Consider the following 25,067-nt stretch of genomic DNA (forward strand, 5'->3'; position numbering starts at 1 on the left):
TAAGATGTATTAAAACTATATCTTTATTTCTTCAACTTCTGTAAATATAGTGCATATGATATCTAGAAAATGTGTGCTGTGATAAGATTTCACAAGGAAAAGGTGTTGACTGATTATGTGGTTATTAACTAATTACCCTACCTAGTGCAATTTTTAAGAAAGGCAGAGAGGTTAGAATTTGATGAAGGGCAGTGTTCTCAGGAAATCCTCTTTGTTTTTCTTGTCTAAGTAGATGATTTTAAATCAGAATCTCCTGGAAAGTGATTTCCAACATTGAATTCATTTTATTTTAATTCACTGTCTGAGAAAAAATGATTGCCTCTTTTCATGAATATTCTAAAAATGATTTTTTATATACAGATATTTTTATATAATTTCACCAGACTTATTTAGTGATATATTTTTTCATAGTATTTTTATAACTACTATGTGTCTCATCTGATCCTAACATTAAACTTATAAGCAGGTATGGTAAACATAGCAAATAGAAATACAGTTTATTAGTTGGCTTGAAGACACCTGTATGCTATCTATATTTTTGTACCTGGGAAAGATGCTTTTGGATACAGGTGCCATTTTGTTGGTATTTACTTTACCTCTTGCCATTTCTGTAACATTTGAAGAAAGCTGTAGTGAGCAATGCGTACCCGATGTCTGATGATAGTTAATGAGATGTTCTTTGTTATTAGGCTGGGAAGTATGTGTCTAGTATTGTACAGAAGTGACATTTTTAAAAATTCATCATCTAGACACAAGAAAACGTTAAGGACAGATATTGTCCAATTAATACATTTTTAAGGCTAAAAGATGACATTCAATAAATTATTAGAACCTACTTTATGATTAAACATAAATTACTTGCAATTTGAATTCATGAGCTTGCCTCACTGACATGCTATATTCATCTAGAATAAATTCACATTCAACAAAACTTTCACCTATGACTAAGTTTAACTCTAGACCAATTTACACTGTGGTTAACTGCATTTTGCAACTTTATTATTACTTGATATAATAAGAGTCACCATATATTGAATACCTTCTGTGATAGGTGTCTTAATTGCATTATTTTTATAAAATTGTTTTTATATCTTCATAATATCAATTATACACACAATGATTATATTATAATGTTCAGTTTAAAGAATAATCAACACATGTACTCACCACCCAGCTAAGAACGAGAACTTTTGAAATTGCCTGTTTCTTCTTGATACATGCTACAACATAGATAAATCTTGAAACATTAAGCTAAGTGAAAGAAGCCAGACACAAAAGCCACAAATTGTATGATTCTGTTTGTATGAAATGCCCAGAATAGGCAAATCCATACATACAGAAAATAGATTAGTGCTTGCCTGGGGCGGGGGTGGGGGTAGGTAGGGAACTAGGAAGTGCCTGCTAATGGGGTTGGGACTTCCTCTGGGAGGTGATGAAAATTTTCTAGAATTAGTGGGGATTGATACACAACTTTGTGAATATACTTAAAGCCTCTTAACTGTATACTAAAATGGTGAATTTTATGAGATGTGAATTAAATATCAATAATTCTATTTATAAAACAAAAAGTCACATCCTTAAAAATATTTCTAAAACTATTCACATTGTGTACTTAAAAAAATATAAAGTAATGGTGTGAAAACATGTCTGAGATTGTCCATAGAAACTCCATAAGATGAGAATATTAAAAAGTGAAAAGTTATGCCCAAAACTGGGAGAAAATATGTATAATACCCATAACGTATAAAATGCTAAATTACAAAGAATTGTACAAATCAATCAGAAAAAGACCCATCAACACTACTCCTAGGTATTTACCCTGAAGGAATTTTTACCCTTGTGCTGTGGTAGATATGTACAAGAATGTTCACTGCTGCATTGCTGGCAAGCAGAAAACCCCACTGCCCATCTTCAGGAGTATGGGCGAATAAATTGTGGCATATTAATATAATTATTACATTTGTCAGTAAAAGTGGATGCATTAATCTCATAGTAGCATATAACCACACGGATGAATAATAAAACGATACTGCAGGATGAAAAATTCAAGTTTCAGAAGGCGATCTGCAGCTTTTTTATGAAGCTTAAAAACAGCAAAACAAAGTAACATTAGGGATACGTATATGTGACAAACCATTTTAAAATAAATAGTATGGAAATTTTAGTATTGGCAGTTTTGTAATTCTAAGATGGATTCATGCATGTTTTATTTTATTGTCCTGATTTAAAATGTATGTTACATACAATATATGCTTTTAGTATACATCAAATGTTATATAATAAAATGTTTGGGAATATTAAACCAAATGTATGACAGCTGTTACCTAAAGGGAGAAGTTCAGGAGGGCCTTTTGTTAGGTTGCGTTGGTGGTATAGTGGTGAGCATAGCTGCCTTCCAGAAGGGCCTTTTGCAATCTTTTGTTAATTCATAATCTGATCTAAATATAGCTCAATGCTAAGCTTTAATATACTATTATAGCAATTTTAAAAAGCATGCAAAAGGTCTAAAATCTACAAAATAGGAAGCTGTGATATGTTGATAGTTTTAAAAAATCAGAACACTCTATATAGTGTAATTTAATTATTTCAAAATACATAATTTACATATATATTTATATATAGACTAGGGGCCCGGTGCACGAAATTCATGCACTGGGTGTGTGTGTGGGGGAGTGTCCCTCAGCCCAGCCTGCCCCCTCTCACATACTGGGAGCCCTCAGGCGTTGACCCCCCATCACCCTCCAATCACAGGATCGGCCCCTTGCCCAGGCCTGACGCCTCTGACAGAGGTGTCAGGCCTGGGCAGGGGACCCTCATTTCCCCCCATCACTGGTTCTGCCCCCAGCCCAGGCCTCATGCCTCTGGCCCAGGATTCAGGCCTGGGCAAGGGACCCCCCTTTCCCCCCCATCACCAGCTCGGCCCTTGCCCAGGCCTGATGCCTCGGCCAGAGGCGTCGACCCCCATCACCCTCCGATCACCTGATCGGCCCCTTGCCCAACCTGACGCCTCCGCCAGAGGTGTCAGGCTTGGACAGGGGACCCCCATCTCCCCCCGGTCACTGGCTCTGACCCCCGCCCAGGCCTGATGCCTCTGGCCCAGGAATCATGCCTGGGCAGGGGACCCCCATCTCCCTCTGATCGCTTGCTCCCCCTCCCCACCCAAGCCTGACACCTCCGACCCAGGCTTCAGGCCTGGGCAAGGGGACCATCATATCCCCCCAATCCCCAGCTCCGCCCCCCACCCAGGCCTGATGCCTCGGCCAGAGGAGTTGACCCTCATCACCCTCCGATCGCCGATCACCGGATAGGCCCCTTGCCCATGGCCTGAGGCCTCCAGCAGAGGTGTCAGGCCTGGTCAGGGGACCCCCAGCTCCCCATGGTTGCAGGCTCTGCCCCTGCCCAGGCCTAAGGCCTCTGGCCAAGGCATTAGGCCTGTGCAGGGGACCCCCAGCTCCCCGCGATCTCCCGCTCTGCCCCTGCCCAGGCCTAATGCCTCTGTCACAGGCATTAGGCCTGGGCAGGGCACCCCCAGCTCCCCGTGGTTGCAGGCTCCGCCCCTGCCCATGCCTAACGCCTCTGGCCAAGGCATTAGGCCTGGGCAGGGGACCCCCAGCTCCCCGTGGGATCGGGTCCCGGGTGACCGCCAGCATGCCCCCAACCCGCTCTCGCGGGCGTACGCCGCAGCCACCCCGCCGGCCCGCGTCCGGGTCTGCAGGCGGGATCGGGTCCCGGGTGAGTGCGGGCAGATGCCGCAGCCGCCTCACCCACCCGCGTCCGGGTCTGCCGGCGGGATCGGGTCCCGGACAACTGCAGGCACTCACACCCCTAACCCGCTCTCTGATGGCGCTGTACCATCCTGCCTGCAGTATGCAAATTAGCCGCCATCTTTGTTGGCGGTTAACTGCCATCTTAGTTGGCAGTTAATTTGCATATCACCGTGATTAGCCAATGGGAAGGGTAGCGGTCATACGCCAATTACCATGTTTCTCTTTTATTAGTGTAGATGCTATGTCCATAGCAAAAATTCAGAAAACTTATACATCAAACTGTTAATAGTGTTGGTCCCTAAAGCCGTGTTTTTCAAGGACAAGGATGTGGAAATTTGCCTTGGGGAACATTTGGCAATGTCTGGAGATATTTTTGGTTTTCATAAAAATTAGTAATCACTAACAAAAATTACATCTTAAGAGTCTGTATATGAAAATTTAAAACCTATTGCTAAGTAATTTGTGAGTTAAAAATATTGCTAATCAACATGGGAAAGATTAATATCACTTGTAATTAGGGGAATTCAAATTAATACACAATGTACTATTTCATATACAACACATTGACAGAAATTGAACTGTGAAAGCATAAAATGCTGCTAAGAATGTAGAAAATAGGAGTGCTTATGTCCTAATTGTGTGCATAAATTGCTTGGTACAACCAATACGGAGAGTTATTTTACAATATCTATTAAAGTTGACTTTATAAACCCTATGACTCCACATTTCCTCTTCTAGGGATATACTGTAGAGAAATTTTCACACAACTATACAAGGATATATATATATATAATTTCTTGTAATGAAAACCAAATTGGAGTAACTATAAAAGCCCATCAAACCAGGCTGGTGTGGCTCAGCAGTTGAGCATGTACTTATGAACCCGGAGGTCACAGTTCGATACCAGGTCAGGGCACATGCCTGGGTTGTCGGCACGATCCCCAGTAGGCAGCTGATCAGTGATTCTCATTATTGATGTTTCTCCTCTCCCTTTCTCCCTGAAATCAATAAAAAAAAAATTTTTTTTCAAAAAGCCCATCAATCAAGGAATGGGTGATAAATTACAACATTCATACAGTTAGATACCATTTCAAGTTAAAATAATTGAACTAGTTTTGCAAATAATATCGCGCAGTTATGAGATCATAACACTGAGGTAAAAATAAAAATATTGGTAAGATTATTCTTTTGTACTGTACTGTTCATGAACAATTTCAATTGCGTAAGAGTACATATTATTAGGGGATGCATGAATTAATGGCATCAAATCATGAACAGGAAGGATACACCAACCTTAGCTGTATCCTGTTTAAGAACAATGGAGAAAGCTTTTAACTAAGTCATCAATGTTTATTTCTTAAAAACATGCATGTCATAGAAATGTACACTTGAAACCTATATGACCCTATTAACCAAGGTCACTCCAATAAATTTATTTAAAAAAATATATATAAATTTCAAACTAATATTAATAAGTACTTAGTGTTAGCAAATACATAGGTGTTCTTTGTATTATTCTCTTTCCTTTATTTTTATTTGGAAAATTTGGAATATTTTTATGACTGGAGGCAAAGAACACCAGAAGTTAAGAATCATTATTCCATATTATTCAAGGCAAATATTTATAAGTGTGTAGACAGGGTAGTCAGATAATGCTAGACTAAGCCCTAGAATCACTTTTAAAGGAATCTTTCCAGATGTTCTCTTTCCTCCTGTCTCCTTCCTTCACTGTGCCCAGTCACCTGTGCATTTACCCGGTTTGTTTTGGCCATAGTAGATCCTGTATACACTTCTATTAAATTAGATATTGCACTAATTACAGTTATTTACATGTTATCCTCACTCTGAAGATCATACTAGCAGCTCTATCTTGTTTGGGTGTCCCTTTGCCTGACAAATAGTAAGCACTAAGTAAATACTTGGTAAATGAAATGATGAATGAATGAACGGATTCCAAAGGAGGAAGAAATTTATAAAGGACTATTGCCAATATTATACTTTGCCTATATTTTAGTCTTGTTATGATTGACACAGAATATGTTCTTGCCAGAATTCAACAATAGGGCATCAGTGGGGCCCTATGCATTAGTTAAGGTTAGAATTTGCTATAAATAACTGGAGAACCTAAAATAACAGTGGTCTCCATTAGAAATTTACTTCTCTCCCACCTAAAAGAAACCTGAAAGAAGATAATCCAGGACTGGCCTGGAGGTTCCACAGTGTTGGGGTCCCATGCCCCAACTATCATCTTTCTGCTCCCCCATCGTTATTGAGGTTGCTCATGAACCAGAATGACCACTTGAATTTCAGCAACCAACCAACCTCTTTCCCTCTCTTCCATTCATCTTCCTTTATGTTTCTTTTATTTAAGGCCAAAGAGAGGAGGAAAGGGGACAGGAAGTGCCTTCCGCTACCTTTGAAAGATTCCCCAGAAGGTCCTTACAGCACTTCTCCTTGTATCTCCTTGGCCTGCACATAGTCACATGGCCTCATCAAGCTGAAAAAACAGGGATATCTTTTAGCTGGATGACAATATTTCTAGCTAAATATTGTCATTCTGTTACTAAGAAACAAGGAGAGAATAGACATTGGAGTACAACTAACAGTTTCTGAATTTTTAATCAGCTATGGCTGCTAAAAGGAGAAGGTAGAGAAAAGCTTTTCAGAGAAAGCTTTTTAGTTTACTATTTATGTAAGTCTGCTCATAAAGAAGCCCAAAATTAGAATATTTTGTATGTAAATCAGTTTTCATCAACTTTTTTTTTAATGTATTTTTATTGATTTCAGAGAGGAAGGGAGAGGTAGAGAGAGATAGAAACATCAATTATGAGAGAGAATCTTTGATCGGCTGCCTCCTACATGCCCCACATGGGGATCAAGCCCACAACCCCGGCCTGTGGCATGTGCCCTAATCGAGAATTGAACCGTGACCTCCTGGTCCGTAGGTCAATGCTCAATCACTGAGCCACACTGGCCAGGCCAGTTTTCGTCAACTCTATTTTTGGTCTCAAGTTTACAAGATATTAGCAAAATCTCCATGCTTTAGAGTGCTACTTGTAGAAATTCATGTTAAATTAGATTTCATAGGATTTACTTGCTATTTTTCTCCTGCCACATCACATATTTTAAACCAGGAGAGAGTTTGGGTTTGGGTTCTAGGACTATGCTTATAAATTTAGGATCAGCTGAAGTGTTAGCCTTGGGAAGGGGGAGCAGTAAGGTGGTGGTGAAATCAGGAAGCTACTATTTTATAGAAAATTAATCCATAGTCAGCAGACTTTCTTTGTACATCTAATTCTGGTCACTGTTCCTGAGATTGATTCTTTTCCCTGGACTATGAAATAAAGTTCTAATGAAAAGTTTTATTCTTTGGAGATTTGAAAATTGCCTCACACAAGTCCTTTTCTTTCCAGGCTCTAAATTATCTTGGTATTCAACCCACAAAGGAGCAACACCAAGCCCTGAGACAGCAAGTGGCAGTAGACCCACAGGGGACAGTGTCTTTTGGAGGTAATATTAGGTATATTGTGTTAATCCAGCAATTTTCAACCGGTGTGCCGAAACATTTTTGAAAACATGCAGTACCTGTCTATGTAGTCATGGGCCTGACCTCTTTTCTCTTAGATTGTCAAATTAAAAAATGACAACAGCCAACATAATAGCCGATGGTGTGAATGAATCAAAATTATACCTACTTTTTTTGTCAGATGGCCAAAAAATATATTTTTTGGTGTGCCACAGGATTTTAATAATTACTTTATGTGTGCCATGAGATAAAAAAGGTTGAGAATCACTGTAATATCATCACAGAAAATTACTTAAAGGGTCATTGTGACTCATTTTTATTGAGTTCCTCTTCAGAAAGAGAGAGAAAAAAAGACAACATTTATTTCAAATTCCTCGATCAGTACTCTGAAAAACTCAGCTAAAATTCCTGGTTGGCAGTATCAGATAAATAGAAAAAGAAAAGGAATTCAGAGAAAGGGAAATATTGCAAGAGTGGAAGAAAACTTCAGGTAAACCATAATTAGCATGTTTAAAAAGATAAGCAAAGATAAAGAATTCGTGAAATAAGAGTAGGATGCTGTCAAATAGGAACAATCGGAGAACATTAAAAGAATGCTTGGAAACTAAAAACGTTGTAGACAAAATAAAGACCTGTGAGGGTAGGTAGATGAATAGGTCACGCTCCACGTCTAAAGAAGCATCGGGCAGTGCTGGGTAACGCAGGATGTGCCTCTGAGTCAGACCTTAGATGGAATCCTGTTCTGCTACTTATTTGTCAAGTGGCCTCGGGGATTTTAGCAGTTCACTTGTCATAGCCCCAGACTGGAAAATTGAGAGGATAAGAGAACCTGCCTTGTAAAATTCTGAGGGTGAAATTGCAAAGCACCCGGCCTAGCATAGAGAGGCTTTACGTAAACATTAGTTGCCGATAGTATTATTATTAAACCTCGGGTTCTTCCAGCTAGAAAAACTGTAAATCATGACATTGTCCTGTTTCAGAAAGGTTCTACTCATAATTTAAGGGTTGGAGGAATAGTTATGCCAGTGATATACATTTGCTTTGTAATTATCTTAACTGATGTACTAACTTCAGCAAACTTAAAGGAAGTTAAAGCCAGTTTCTTTTTATTTGAACTTATATTTATCTGTCCCTTCAGTTAATACTATTTTAAGGCAACTTTGTTATAACACATAGCTTCACCTTCCTATATGAGCTATATTTAGATGAGGTTAAATAGTTTCTTACTGAAACGTGTTCCATTTTAGATTTTGTCCAGGTTGCCCGAAACTTGTTTTGCTTGCAGTTGGATGAAGTAAATGTTGGTGCGCGTGAAATGTCCAGCATATTAGACTCGCAGGTAGAGTATTCCCTACAGAACTGTCTTGACTGTCTTGTCCTCAATGTTACGGGTCATGTGTGTGGGCTTTTTTTCATTTTCATTGTGTTTTTTCTTATTGTTGTTTTTAAATATATTAGTATTTGTATCGATTTCAGAGAGGAAAGAGAGGGAGAGAAAGATAGAAACATCAATGATGAGAGAGAATCATTGATTGGTTACCTCCTGCATCCTCCATACTGGGGATCGAGCCCACAACCTGGGCATGTGCCCTTGACAAGAATCTAACCCAGGACCCTTCAGTCCGCAGGCCGATGCTCTATCCACTGAGTCAAACCAGCTAGAGCTTCACTGTTTTTTTCTAAGTTATACAAATAATACATGCTTCTTGGATAAATTTACAAAATATAGATTAATTTAAAATCAAAAATAACATTTTGTCTTGATCTCCTCCATTGTTTTCTTTCTGCCAGACAGTCCTCAAACCTACAGAACCCACATTTGCTGAGAAAAAGCACGTACATGAAGTGGGGAATTCAGAGTACTTCGTGTGAGCATGCAAAGCTTTCCTAGCAGCTGCAAAGAAATAGTCATGCTCCAAATTAGTAATTAACTTCCTTCTTACCAATATGATTTTAGGGCAGATAAGCATGTATTCAGTCTGTGATACCTTGACAGCAAAAGCAAAGTGCTCATGGTAGTTGTGCAAGGTCTTCTGCAGGCCAGCAATTTACTGTTTGTAGCTTCAGATCAAAGGTTGGACCATAGTCATTGTATTAATTTATAAGATTTCCAAAAAAAAAAAAAGATTTCCTTTGTTGTATTGTACTTTTCAGCACATGGAAGATATCTCCATTAAATGTTGGTTTTTCAGTTTTTTTCCCTCAGATATCCTCAAAAAGAATGCATTTTACTTTACCACACTCACATGTAAACTTGAAACAAACGTCTCAAAGCATCACCTTTTCTACATCAAGGCATTCTTTTTTTTTTTTTTTTTTTTATATTTTATTGATTTTTTACAGAGAGGAAGGGAGAGAGATAGAGAGTTAGAAACATCGATGGGAGAGAAACATCGATCAGCTGCCTCCTGCACATCTCCTACTGGGGATGTGCCCGCAACCCAGGTACATGCCCTTGACCGGAATCGAACCTGGGACCTTTCAGTCCGCAGGCCGACGCTCTATCCACCGAGCCAAACCGGTTTCGGCGTGGCATTCTTATTTAATATTCAGTTCCATTTGATTAAATTTTTGGTTTTACAATTCACTAATGAGTTTGTGCCACAATTTGGAAAATACTATAAAAATCCTTTGGGCAGCATGGATGGACCTGGAAAATATTATACTAAGTGAAATAAGCCAGTTCGAGAAAGACAAATACCACAGGATCTCGCTTATTTGTGGAATCTAATGAACAAAATGCATTGACCAATAATAAGACCCAAAGCATGGAGGCATGGAATAGACTGATATACCTCATTGTGTGTGCGGGGGGAGGGGAGCTTGGGGAGAGGGGAAAGGAGGGGGAGAGACAAGGAGAGATAAACCAAAGAACTTATACATTTATATTCATAGCCCATGGACATGGGCAATAGGTAGTGAAGATCTGGGGGGGGGGGTGGCCAGGGGCTGGGAGGAGTGGAATAAAGGTGGGGGGAGAAATGGGAGATATCTGTAATACTATCAACAATAAAAAAGATTTTTTAAAAAATACTATAAAAACCATTGCTTGTCAAGCAACTCAGCAGAAACAAAAACTATTTCATTATTTTGTAGTATATTGTTATTTGAGTTAAACAACAGTAGAATACCTTGTCTGAAGTTTATCAATTGATCTGTGGTTAGGATGCTGACAGTCTGTAAAGGTGGGGAAATTCCACTATGGTTACCCCCTCAGTTATTTTGTCACACACACGTACAAAAAAATCAGATTTTATAATCCATCTGTTAGGGATGCTTTTTGCTTTCTTTTACTCGCATGTGTCCATTTTTGGGGTTGTCTTTTTCTTGATTTATTTCTTTAAAATATTTTTACTGGTGCATTATGGACACACAGTAAAGTACAAAACTCTCAATTGTACAACTTGATGAATTTCGGTTCGTGTCTCATGTGTAATCACCACTCAAAAGGCTCCTTCGTGCGAACTTTCCAGTCCACCGTGGCTCCCACTTTCACAATGGAGCAAACCACTCGTTTGATTTTTATCAGTATAGATTACTTTCGCCTATTCTTGAACTTCATTAGTAGAATCATGCAATATGTATTCTTTTGGAACTAGCTTCTTTTGCTTATCATTTTGTCTGACTCAAAAGATTTCTTGAGATACTGTCTTTTAGGAAGGAAGAATTGCTGAGTCATTATAAGTCAGTCCTACTTTTGTTTAGTTGACAAAAAACATTGGGTTTGAGAATAATATGGCATTTAGAACCAAAAATATAATTATCTTACTGTTGTTCTAATTATCATTGGTATATAAAAAATTTACATATTGCCGCACCTGCTGCTGGTCCAGAGTTACACACAGAAAAGGGAAGTTTGGAACATCCTAGCTCCCCTTAATATAATGGGTTTACCACATTCATTAAGTACCATAAACAGATTATCTTAAAATCACAGAGAGAATATGCTAAATTCCCTAATGTAGAAGTTTGAAAATTTAGCTTCTTGCTAAATCAGTTTAGTGGATTGCAATCACCATTTCAACAAGTGAAATAGAATAGAGTGGAAAATACCAAGGTGAACTGTATGTGATACTGGCTCATGATATAAATGATATTCTCACTATGTGTAGTAGTAAATACTTCATAGCCACTTCACTACACTCATCTGTAAAATAGTAAATATGTGTTGCACAAGTACAATGTGCATGGCATTGTGTTAGGTGTTTTGGTGCATGTTATTAAGATAAATAAAACTCTAACCACTATGTTGTACACATGAAACTAATTCAAAATAATATTGAATGTAAACTATAATTGGAAGGGAAAAAAAAGACAGGTAAAACTCCAGCCTATCCCTCAAGAAATTAAGGTATAGTGTAAGGAAATTTATGTACACAAATAATTATTGTTTAAAAATGCATTGTACCCTAGCCAGTTTGGAGCAGTGGATAAAGCGTTGGCCTGTGGACTGAAGGGTCCAGGTTTGATTCTGGTCAAGGGCATGTACCTTGGTTGCAGGCTCAATCCCCAGCCCTCATCAGGGGGCATATAGGAGGCAACCAATCCATGTGTCTCTCTCACATTGATGTTTCTTTCTCTGTCTCTCCCTTCTGCTTTCTCTAAAAAAATTAATGGAAAAATATCCTCTGGTGAAGATAAATAAATAATAAAAATAACAAATGCATTGTGTGAGCCCTGACCAGTGTCGCTCGGTTGGTTGAGTGTAGTCCCATGCACCAAAAGGGCACTGGTTCGATTCCAGGTCACGGCACATGCCCAGGTTTTGGGCTTGATCCCAGTAGAGGGCATGCAGGAGGAGCCAATCCATGTTTCTTTGTTACGTTGATTTTTTTTCTCTCTAAAAAAATCAATTAGAAAAACATTTTAAAAATGCTTTATGCGATAAGGCCATAATAATAAAAGAGCTTTGAACATTCAGAGAAGATTCATGACAGAGTTGGCATTTGAGTGAGTTTTGAATGATAAATAGGATTTTATCTGCTCAAGAGTTAAACAGAGAAGTATAGAGTACCTGCATGAACAACAACAAATATATATGTATAATGTGATGGTAAGCAGAGAATGATTTACTTTTTAAAAAGACAGTCTAGTACATGCAGGACAGTAAAGGAAGTTAGGCCTGAAAGGGTAAATATTAAATTAGAAGTGTGCACTTTACTAACAGTCAGGAACCATTAGGGAGAACAGAGACATCACCAAAGTAATATTTTAGAAATAATGATCTTATAATCATGTTGGTTATCTCACAAGAGGATGAAACTGCTGGTAGATAGTCTAGGTAGGGGACAAAGAAGAGTCCAAATATAGAATAATAAGTAAATAGAGGAGGCGGGTGTAGTACGGTCAGATAACTTGAGGAAATGCAACCATTTATTATATTTCCTTTTGGGATGTTCAAAATGCTTAGTAGCATATAAAGGCTATTGGAACATGGCAGGAAAGTTAATTTTTCCAAGTCTTCTATTTCTCTAAGATTGTCCTTGTTTTCTACCTTGCAATTATCTGTAAGAGAGATTGTCAGCTTTGCTATTTTTTTTGTTGTTATTCACTTGTGCATGAATTATTAATATTATCTTCAATACACAGTTTCTGTGCAGAAATCTTTTTAAGCCACTTGACTGTTATGTTACATTGTGTTTAATTAAAGCAAGACACAAGCTCAATTAATGTACTTTACTGGGTTTAGATAAACAATCTTGGTTTATAATGCCCAGTATCTTGTTAGCCTTGGAGACTATGTGCTTGGTTGGAGTGGATGTCTTTAGGGAATAGTTTATGTTGATAGCTCATGAAGTTGTTTTAATATTATAAACACACTCTTGAACCCTAACTGGTTTGGCTCAGTGGATAGAGCGTCGGCCTGCAGACTGAAGGGTCCCAGGTTCCATTCCAGTCAAGGGCATGTACCTTAGTTGCTGGCACATCCCCAGTAGGGGGTGTGCAGGAGGCAGCTGATCGATGTTTCTACTCTCTGTCCCTCTCCCTTCCTCTCTGTAAAAAATCAATAAAATATATTTTTAAAAAATAAACACACTCTTGGAATTTGGACTTTTAAGGAAAATTATATTGTTAAATAAGAATCATAAAGATGACAACAGAGTGTGTATATCTGATCATCACCTAAATTCTGTTATAACAACAATATAAGATTAAGTATAAATGGGTGAAGTTACCCCAGATTACGTTAACATTCTCTTTTACCCGATCAAATGACTCCTAAGCCTTGTCAAAAAGGATTTCTGTGTTAGTTCTCATAATCAGCATGTAACGTATAATTTTCTCTTGTATTTTAATGTTGACAGTTTATTGCCTGTGAGTCCTTAGAAGCAAATGATGTGGAAAGGCTTAAGCGTGAAAGAAATGATGCCTTAGAAGAAGTGAATGCACTTAAGGTAATCTCCAATTTAGCTTTCTTACATTTTCTCTAGAAAAAAAGAAAAAGGAAATTATCTTGTGTTGAATTCTCAAGTATTGGGGCTTAGTTTTATTTTTAATTAATGAATGTTAATATGAAATAGCTTAATGTCAATTTTGGTCAGTATTGAATATTAATGTCATAATTGCTATTTATTTCTTCAGTTGATCCTTAGAGAGTTAATCTTTTAGTTCACACACACTTTTCATTTATATTTTACAGTATACGTAAGATTCAGTGTGAACAGTGGTTTTTACTTGTAACTTTTGATTTGGCTACTTCTCACCCTTTTTATTTTTTCTCACATTGGTGGCAAGGATGAGGAGCCCACAAAACATGCCATGACAATTTTGGGTCCTCAGATGTTCATTGGGAAAAACATTTTCTCCCCTGTTCCTAGACATGCCTCTGGGATACCTTGGTATGCTAACATAATTTGGAATAAAGGCAAAATGATTTGAGGAAAGAAAAACCATATAATATATCCCAAATATACATTAAGATTTTGATTCTCTTTATATGTTTTCATTCTGTGTTTAGTAGAATATTAAGTTTCAGTTATATCCTTATTTTTATAGTAAGCCATTAATGTTTTTAAATCTTCAAGAAAAGCAACATAACTCCTTGATTTACTATTAAGTCAACATAGCTCTATATTTTAGTATTATTTTAAAGTATTGCCTTAAATAAGTGAACCTCTATTATTTATTTAATTTTTATTAAAGCAAAATCATTAAACTCATAAAAAGAAAGAAATTCCCTTGCTACCTTAATTTCTAAATTTCAATCTCTAGAGGAAGCCATTGTTAAACATATCTTATTTATCCTTTTGTAGACTTCCTCTAGATAGCCATTTGTATTTCTAAAAAATGAATGTATGTTCAGGTATCCCCAAAAAAGTATACACACTTTGAATACTAATAATTATTAATTCCAATGGGTTAAATCTGAAAAGAAGGGACTATCAATTGAGCTGTCAAAAAGGTATATGTATACATTTTGGGGAATACCATATATAAAAATATATTAACTATACATAAAATATATAAATATATGTTATATAAGTATATTAATATATTTTTAACTTTTACAAAATCATTTAATACAAGGTACACTCTTTTACAACTTGCCTGCTTTATTCTCTTTGTCAACATGTGTTGGGTTACTTTTCTAGTTAATATACTAGTACACAGATATGCCAAATTCTTTTTAATGGCTCTCCTATCATCACATGGTTCTGTCTTATGTTATTTAGCCAGTTTCTTAATGATGAATAGTTAGGCTATTTTAAGTTTTCCATTATTAAAATTAATTCCATCATAAATCGCATTATAGATATATCTTTGCATGATTGTGCAGTTGTAAAAGTACAAATGGAATAAATTACTGAAAGTGAAATTGTTTTCTCAAGGGATACAGACCTATTAAAATTTTATCTGTGTTAACAAATTCTCTATCAAAAGGCTTTAGCAATTCATGTTTCTTCCAAATGTATGTGAGCATTACTAAAGAAGTATTTTCTATACTTTTTATTATAAACTTAAAACCATTGTCTTTCCACATTTTCTGGTATAAATTTAGTTTTAAAATTACATTCAGTTTTAAAAATAGATTGACAATAGTTCTTTTACATCCTTGTAGAAAATATCTCCACTATTGGTTACCTTGGTAAAATAACATTTTTATAAAGTTTGTCTCTGTAGATACCATTAAATTTATGGTTCATCAGAATTTCCAGAGGATCTCAGATCTTCTTCATTCCCTTAATGTTTATCATTGCTAAATTTAGTGATACATTCAGTGACTATCAACCTTATTATTAGAATTGTAATTTAAAACTATACTTATGTAACATTTAAACAAGCTCCTCTGAGGAGCTGTTCAGTAAATCAGAATTCATATTTAAGCTTTATGAAATATAACTGAACATATCCTAGTGTGAAATTTCCTTTACCTCAAAACCTATCTATTGGCTGAGAACCACTTGTTTAGCTATATAAAAAGAGTATATACAGCAATAAATATTTTTATTTGTGATAAAATATTGTTTGTACTTAGTTATTCTACTTAAATTATGCACACACAAAGAAATAGACATTGTTAAATGAAGTTCATAGAGTGTGTGAGTAGTCTCTCATTGCTTCTCATTATCCTGTGACATCTCTAATCTTTATGTCTGATTTAAAGTACAAACAAAAATGAAACCAAGATAATTTGATGGTAATGTCTAATTTTATTTTGTGAGAATGATTTTTTAAAATATTTTTTAATTGATTTTTTCAGAGAGGAAGGGAGAGGGACAGAGAGTCAGAAACGTTGATGAGAGAGAAACATCGATCAGCTGCCTCCTGCACATCTCCCACTAGGTATGTGCCTGCAACCAAGGTACATGCCCTTGACCGGAATCGAACCTGGGACCCCTGAGTCCGCAGGCCAACACTCTATCCACTGAGCCAAACCGGTCAGGGCGTGAGAATGATTTTTTGAAGTGCTGTGGCTTTATTTAACTTAAAGCCTTTCTGCAGAGTTCACATTGGTACTGCTTTGCAAAGCTGAATGGAAATAGCTATATTTTCCATTTACAGATGCAAAAAACTAGGACAGAAAGAGTGAAGGTGACTTGCCAGAGCATAAAGGCATGGCAGCCAGCAGTCTCCTGGCTCCTGGTCTGTGGCAGATGCATAAGATTGCTACAGTATATTCATCTCCGTATACCTTCACTTTATCTCTTAGACGAGGATGAGCTGAAATATTCCACCAAGCAGATCATTTCTTACAGATATTGCAGTGTTGCCATGAGTATTTACTACTCAATTTAATCTCCAACCAATTCCTGTTCAAGTTTATAGTAAAATGGTTCCTAAATTATTCTTAGAATATCTGATTTGATCAATAAAATGTGGACTTATTTAATGATATACTTAAAAGTGAACATTTTAAGGTATATGCTCAGTTTTAAGTTCAAAGATGATAATATTTGGTGGCATGCATAATATTCTGTTTTAAGAACTACCATTTCATATTTTGGTTACACCAGTCGTATCTTAATTTTTATGGATGATCTTCCAAGAATAAGCTAAATTAGAAAAATGATATTCAACTCAGTTTCATGTCCTCTTTAATATAGTAAGAGAGACTTCTGAATTATAATAATGCTCTTCAATTTGGAAGCACTTTGACAATGATAGTTATTACCCAAAATTTAGTTAATATTTACATATTTTGAACTTGACTGACTTTGGACCTCAGATTCTGAGACTTTACAACATGTCTAAAGAGAAAATACATTTTCATCACAATTCTGCTGTAAATAACTAATTACTTTCATATGGTATTTATAATAAAAGGGTAATATGCTAATTAGACTGGACGTCCTTCCGGATGAAACTGGGTCAAAGAGAAGCCCGGGTCCCGGATGCCAGAGGGAAGCTGGTGCCGGCAACCAGGGGAAGGAAGGCCTACTCTTGCATGAATTTCATGCATTGGGCCTCTAGTATATATATATATGTGTGTGTGTGTGTGTGTGTATAGCCAGAAAAGTGATGGAATTACATTTTCAGATGGTAGCAGTGGCTATTTGGGGAATTTATAAATTTGAAAACAAAGTTCTAAGAATGATACCCATTCATATATTTATAACAAATTATTAATTTAGTGGTTTTTAAATATAGGAAAAATTATTTGAATCAGAAAGACAAAGGAAACAATTGACAGAAGAACTCCAAAATGTGAAACAAGTAAGTGCATGTATTGTCTATATGTGTTTTGTGTGTGTGTGTAAACATATGAGGTATAGTTGTAAAGCAATGATGCTGTATAACATCCTAGAGTTGATGTACTTGTCCTGAAGGACTGTTACTACTGCTCAAAAAATGATAAAACTTCTCTCAAATTACTTTCAAAACCAAATATCCATGGGCTGAAATGATCATTCTCATTGCTTTTCCATTCTTTTTTTTCTCTTATATTTTTCCCTTTTCATCTGTTACTCATACCTCATATTATTAAAGATAAAAAGAAACAAGCAATAAATTAAATAACCCTGCAAGACAGAGCATTTTTTACATTTATTTTTTTAGTAATAAAAGGTAAAAATTTAGGCCCTGACCGGGTAGCTTAGTTGGTTAGAGCATTATTCCGATACACCAAGGTTTTAGGTTCAATCCCTGGTCAGGGCTCATACAAGAAGTAACCAATGAATGCACAAATAAGTGGAACAACAAATCAGTGTTTCTCTCTCTCTCAAATCAATCAATAAAATCTTTTTTAACAAGTAAAAATTTATTTTCACTTTGCATCATTTTTCAAAGAATTTTAGGAAGCTTACAACAAAACAGATACAATGACATTATCATAAAACAGATATACAGATAACAAACAAGTAAAATAATCAGAGTAGAAATTTAAGAGAACATTGGTAGAGATCAGTGGCATCACCTGGCTTTGAATCTCCCCAACATCATCCCCCTGGAAAACACAAAGCCACTAGTGCAAATAAACTCAGCCAGGGCCCATACCTTCAATAGGACTGTGTGACAGAGGGCACCAGCCTGCAGGCACATGTAAAAATGTGCTTTAAACAACCAGACAAAGCTTTGCAGCTCGCTAGCCACTAGAACCTGGAACTCAAAGAGCAGAGCAGGTGGGCTTCAAATGCTAGAAAAGAGCTGGGAAACAGAGCAACTCAAAGTACAAATAGTCACCCCCAGAAAGAGAAAACGGAGCAATCGATGCCAAAGTCCTGAGCTAGGCCCCGACTCCGTGGTTCTCAGGACTCGAGAAAGTGTGTGTAACCTGAAGTGTCAGCCTCACGAGGCTTGGCTTCTCAGGGAGAATCATAAGCAGAGAAGAGGTGGTACTCCTGGGAGATGAGGAAAGGAAGAGAGAGGAGGACATCGAATACCCCTCTCCAGTACTGTGTGAACTTGAATCAAGCGGGGAAAGAAGGACTGGAAACACAGAAAGTAAAGAGATTCTTTTAAAAATGTGTGTGTGTGTGTGTGTGTGTGTGTGTGTGAGAGAGAGAGAGAGAGAGAGAGAGAGAGAGAGAGAGAGAGAGAGATTCTCCAGAGATCTCTCTTCTCAACAATGTCATCAGTTTGACTCAAATAAACTTTTATGAAAATTAAAAAAGGAGGGGCCTATGTAAGGGGGAGAAATAAGGATCTGGCATAAATGAAGGAAAATAAGACTTGTCAGACCTCCTCCATCTACCCCCTCCACAACCATCCACAACATGATCCATAGAGGAAATTGCACAGAAGAGGGTGCTGTTGAACCGGGAACTCTTTCTATGCAAGAAGTGGACTAGGGAAATAAATCTGTCCCCAAGATTACAAAACAATGGTAAAAATCAGGCAATATGAAGTAAAGCATTCCTCAGACCATTAATTAAATGTGGTCCTCTTCAGAACATTCCAAGCACAAGGCCAACCAAAACTACTACAGCACTCCAAACTCAAGTATCCTCAAGCAAGCATTTGGCATTAAGAATCAGAAATTTAAAAACTAAGACTAGAAATTGAACAAAACAAAAACAACCCTCGAAGAAATGAAATGAGAGTTGATAAAACTTAGGAAAGAAAAAAAAAAATTAGGAAAACACAAAATCATATTAGAAAAGAAAACTAAATTACAAGTTGCCCTCGGAAGAATGTACTAGTATTCAAATGAAAAGGCATGAAAGAAAACTAGAAAAATAACCAGGGAAATTAGAATGAAATAAATAAAAGAGTTTCTTGAAGTCAATAAAAGCCACTGGACAGCACTACTATTTAGAACCATAATCCAAGAAAACTTTCCAGACATAAAGGAAGACCTGAATGTTATTGGGTATTGGGGCCTGGAAAGATCAGCTCTAGAACATAAAGTAAAACTATGAGACTTTCAAAAAAAAGTGCCTCCAAGTGAAAAGATCAAATAGCTTACAAAGGCCAGCATCAACCTTCTCAATAGAGCATGTAAAGCAGTAGTAGAGCAACGTTTTCAAGAAACTAAAGGAAAGAAAGTATAAACCAAAAATATAGTACAGGGGCAAGCTGACACTCAGATGTCAAGGCTGTAGGAGCACGGTTCGTATAGTACACATGCATGGTTTCTCAGGGGAATTTAAGCCAACCTTTGGCAACCAATCCCCAAGCTACATAAGTGGCTGCAGAGTATATAATCATGACCCCAGTATTTGTGTTCAGTGTTTGACAGGCTAGCAATGAGTTGGAAAAGAATTGCAAACAAATCTTGAACTATTTTAAGGGTGTTTGTTTTAGGGGTATGGTCAAAACAGTCCTGAAACAATTTTAAGATGTATTATAGGTTTCAGAACATGGGTTGATCGTTGTTGAAGTCCAGAATCTCAATGAAAAAGCAAAGACATAGAAAATAGAATGAAGGAGGTCAAGAAAGAATTTTGTGGAATGGACTAGAATTGGAGGTATTGTTGTGAGTGCATAGTTTCTAAAATATATGTATATGTGCATATATGAATGTATATGTGCACATGAGTATATGTATGTATGTAGATAATATTTGTGTGCATGTGTGTGTGTGTGTGTGTCCATAGTACTGTCAACTAAGGAGCCAAGAAGCAAATATTCCAATAGCATAACCAAGTGCCCAGATTCCAGTCCCCACTGAAAGGAACCCTTGGAAAATGCCTGATTTCCGGTCTGGGGGAGGGTACGTACAAGATGAGCCTGGAACATGTCATACCAGAAAATAAGGAAGTCTTCACAGTGCAGGGAGCATGTCACAAGAAACCAGCTTGGAGGGGCTCCCATTGGCCAAATCTGGAAGTACTTGAGACCAAGATAATTAAGTACAGTAGTGAATTACAAACCATCAAAAAAGAAGTAATTCAGGAGTCCATACAATTTTATTTGGAGGAAAGGAGGGCTCTTTGCTTGTTATCGTAGGTTGAGTGCCAGCCAGTAACTGCGGAGTGGCTGTTAGATTTGGGAAATCGTCATTCTGCATCTGTTTTAGTAAAAACTTGGATCAGACAAGAATCATCAGATACTAAATCTAGGGAGAAATTTTGATGAAGAGCAGAATATTTACACATTAATGATTTTAATGTTGCTCTCTAGAAATTGCTTATTGTAAGCGGAAAATAGTAACTACACAGTAGTGAAATCAGACAACTCCATCACGTGTTAAAATTTGATATCAGATGGGCATGTGTGACTTCTTTTTTTAAATTTCCATCTTTTGTTTCTTCATTTAAAAGCAAAAATGGAACATATTTATTTTTAATGTTAATTCATTTGTGTGTGTTTTTTGTTTTTGTTTCTTTATTGTTGAACATATTACATAGTTCCTCCTTTTCCCCCCATTAACCTCCTGCAGCCCGCTCGTCCTCCCCCCCTCACCCCATCCCCTCACCACTCCATTGTCCTGTCCACTGGTTATGCATATATGCATACAGATTCATTGCGACAAGTGTTGGCAACCCTAGTGTGGGTGTGACTTCTAATGCGACACCTTGAGAAGGACAAAACAGCACCTTGTAGCATTATGGCTGAGAATGTATGACCTGGACCTGGCTAGGAGGAAACGCCAGACAAACCTAAAAGGAGGGACAGTTTTATTTTTTCAAAGGTGTGTGTGTGTGTGTGTGTGTGTGTGTGTGTGTGTGTTTGTGTATGTGTATGTGGCTGTATGCTTCAGAAATGCCAATGCTATAAAAAAAATAGAAGAAAGGTGATAAAAGGCTAGGTTCCAGGTTAAAAGAGGCTAAACATCTCTGAACACTAAATACAATACTGACCCTAGACTGGATCCTGCACTGGAATGGGGGAAATGCTATAAAGGATACAATTGCATCAACAAACAAAATTGGAATGCAGTGGATCAATGTTAAATTTCCTAAATTTGGTAATTATAGTGTGGTATGTAAGAGACTATCTGCTGTACTGAAGTGTTTAGGGGTAAAGAGACATGGTGTCTGTAACACCCTCAAATGGTTAAGAAAAAAATTAGGTGTGTGTATTTATTTATGTGTATTATCTATACAGTACACACATGTACATGTGTGTGCCTATGCTTGTGTCTATATAAAAAAACACTGCAGAATTTTGCCACTTTGCACCACTTCCATCCCTGGTCCAGCCATCACAGTTCCTGCCTGGGTTGCAGTTATCGCTGCCCACCAGATCACCCTGCTTTTACCCTGCCCCGCCCCATACAGGCAAATCAGATCACAGCGGCCAGAAACATCCTTTTAAAACTGAAGTAGAACTCTCCAGGACTTTCCATCTCATGCAGAGTGAAAGCCAAAATCCTGCAAGTAAATGACAAGGCCTCCAAGAGCCTCCTCGATCTGCCATCTTAGCCCCATCCCCACCCTCCTCTAATGGCAGTTACTTCATCGCTCACCACCCCTCCCCCTTCCCTCCCTAGGAATTCTCCAGCGCCTCTGACGTCACTGCACCATCACCCCACTAGCCCTCCAGCTCTCACTGTGTATGGAGAAGTTTGTTGGCGTTACTGATTGCTCTCTTACGTATTATAAACTTGTTACGTTACTGCTAATGAAAGAGTTCCGATGCTTTAGTGAGAATAACTACCTCTCCATTTTTTTCAAGGATTAATATACTTTTTCACAATGAGCAAAAGAGCCTTTAAAAATTACAATTAGAGCCCTAGCCGGTTTGGCTCAGTGGATGGAGCGTCGGCCTGCGGACTGAAGGGTCCCGGGTTCGATTCCGGTCAAGGGCATGTACGTTGGTTGCGGGCACATCCCCAGTAAGGTGTGTGCAGGAGGCAGCTGATCAATGTTTCTCTCTCATCGATGTTTCTAACTCTCTATCCCTCTCCCTTCTCTGTAAAAAAATCACTAAAATATAAAAAAAAAATTACAGTTAGAGTGTGTATACCTCTTCTATTAAAAACCTTTAAAACCAGAAACTTGAATTGTATGAAATTTGGCAAAATTTCTTTCCCAATTTTTGGTATCCCTTTGAAGATCTTGACATGAAGTAGTATGATACTAATAATTATACCATCTATACTAATCAAAGGGTAATTTGCTAATTAGAGCAGAGGTCTTCCGGATGACCTTCCGGACGTCCTTCCAGACAAAGCCACAGCTGCTGCTAAGGGCCCAGGCTCAGGCCAGCAGTGACGGCGGCAGTGGGGTAATGGGGGCGGTACCTTCCCCTGATCCACCAGGTTGCCTCCCGCAGAGGGATGCCAGACTGCAGCTTAGACAGGGGGCTGAGGCAGAGGCGGTTAGGGGCAATCGGGCCATCAGGGGAGCAAGTTAGGGGTGATCAGGCCAGCAGGGAGGCAAGTTAGGGTTGATCAGGCTGGCAGGGGGGCAAGTTAGGGGCATGAGGCATGCAGGCAGAGGCAGATAGGGGCGATCAGACAGGCAGGCAGAGGGGTTAGGAGTGAGCAGACAGGCAGACAGGTGAGCAGTTAGGAGCCAGTGGTCCCAGATTGCAAGAAGGATGTCTGACTGCTGGTTTAGGCCCGATCCCCAAGGGTTCCCAGATTGGAGAGGGTGCAGGCCGGGCTGAGGGACACCCCCCCCTCCCATGCATGAATTTTGTGCACTGGGCCTCTAGTATACTTATAAATCCTTTAAAAACATGGGTAACCTAATTATGAAAACATTACTTGATTGATTTTTCAATTTATTTTACAGTGATGATTACTAGTTCCTTCCAAAGGTAGAAGAAAACACAATTTGATAAATCTTTTGTTCACTCACTTGTGAACTTTTAATTGCACAATTTTGAGACACTGGCCTGATCCTAAGAACAGAATAATCTCCTCTTTTGAAGGTACATTAGCTATTTTAAATTATTTTACCTTTATTTAGTGTAGTGACCCCCCCCCCAAAAAAAAAAAAGTAATGAAGAACAAAAAGAGAGGGAGAAAGGGGGAATTGGAAAAAGGAAGGGAGAGAGAGGGAAGAAAGAAATATAACATGGAAGAACAAACTGTCAAGGAATGTTTTCCACTGAAGTATAAGGCACATTCCTTTTTTCACCCAGGCATGGCTACCAGAATACTTACTGACTCTTTTGACAAAATTGGCTGCGCTGTTCTCTGAAATCTAAGTATTTTTAATGAGTTCTTTGCCTTACAGAATAGTTCAACTTCACTGTTAAAAACCATAAGCACAATTTCCCATGAAATTACACTTCTTGTTATTTTTTTCTTCAAGTTTTAACAGCTTTTAACAGGCATGGACCGTCTTCTAGCAACTTCCTTTGATCAACAACTTTCTAAAACCTGCTCTCACACTTAAGTTGTTTTTTTAAAGTTCCTTTCAGCATCGTGTTATGACCTAAGGCAGCAATGAATTGGTGAACAGAGTCCAAAGCCAAAATAGTTAGCTTGTCTGAACCAGCCTTTGCCCTGAAGAAACAGGGGAAATTGTTCATTTGGCAACTTCTCTAGATTCAAATAAGCCCAGTTGTATTCGGCCTCACCTGTGCAAAGGTTGGGTTGAATACTTAAAGTCCTGCGGCAGAAAGTTAAGGTCCAATCAGCATAGGATTCCCTGTGGATAGTTGAGGTTGAACATGAACTTAGTTATAGCTGGTGCAGCTGGCATGGGAGCTATCTTGGTTTATGGATTAAGTAACAAAGGCAACTGTAAGGACAGAATAAATGTACTGTTTCTAAAAAGAGCAATGATATGTGATTACTAAAGACATATTCATGATTTTACACTTTCAGAGATTGTGTTTCTTTGTGCATTTATTAAAGAAACACTAAAGTCTCTAATTTTCAGAATTGATATGAGTTCCCACATTTTCTTCTTTAGTGATCTGAGCTTTTTGTAGTATTTCAGTTTAGTAAATAGCCTAGGATGTCAATCTCATCTTTAGAGGGGGAAAAAAAGAAAAAACACACATATATTTGATTTGTCAGTCTTTTCTGTTCTAAAAGGTTACTATGGTAAAATGTTCCTGTGTTTCCATTGCAGAGGGCCACTGGGGACCTCATTGGATTTCCGTATTTTCTGCAGTTGGTTGGCTTCATTAGAACTGATGGTAGGGTTCTGGGTTCTGTATGATGAGCCACTATTTTCTGGCTGTTCAGGACCACATTCAGCATTCCGTAATCAATTGTTTCAAGTGTGCCTGTAGTAACTTATAAGGGAGATGAGTTTTTAAACACACATGTCTTTGTGCTATCTATCTCCTTCTGTGATTTCTTCTTTTTTTAAACTTTTTTTAAGGTTCATTCTTAGTTAGATTTAACATACATATTTAGCAAGAGAATTTAAGCAACATTTATTTAATGCTTATTTTGTATGGATGCACTGGGAAAGCTAGATATACTCTCTACAAGGAGTTCTCAACTAGTAAGAAAAAAAGAAAAATAGAGCAAAACCTTCATT

The 25,067-nt window shown here is 37.8% G+C and overlaps 1 protein-coding gene across 1 annotated transcript in view; it reads left to right on the top strand.

Moving 5' to 3' along the window:
• The window catches only part of STXBP4 (syntaxin binding protein 4), a 121,860-nt gene that overhangs the window by 23,169 nt on the left and 73,624 nt on the right, over positions 1-25,067 (top strand). Inside the window, exons 9-12 of the mRNA XM_081109612.1 lie at positions 7,181-7,277; positions 8,541-8,632; positions 13,599-13,688; positions 17,383-17,448. Coding sequence (XP_080965738.1) covers positions 7,181-7,277; positions 8,541-8,632; positions 13,599-13,688; positions 17,383-17,448 — 345 coding nt within the window. The remainder of the gene's footprint in view (positions 1-7,180; positions 7,278-8,540; positions 8,633-13,598; positions 13,689-17,382; positions 17,449-25,067) is intronic.

The sequence above is a fragment of the Myotis nattereri genome, assembly GCF_964212035.1.
Source record: "Myotis nattereri genome assembly, chromosome: 16".
Lineage (NCBI taxonomy): Eukaryota > Metazoa > Chordata > Mammalia > Chiroptera > Vespertilionidae > Myotis > Myotis nattereri.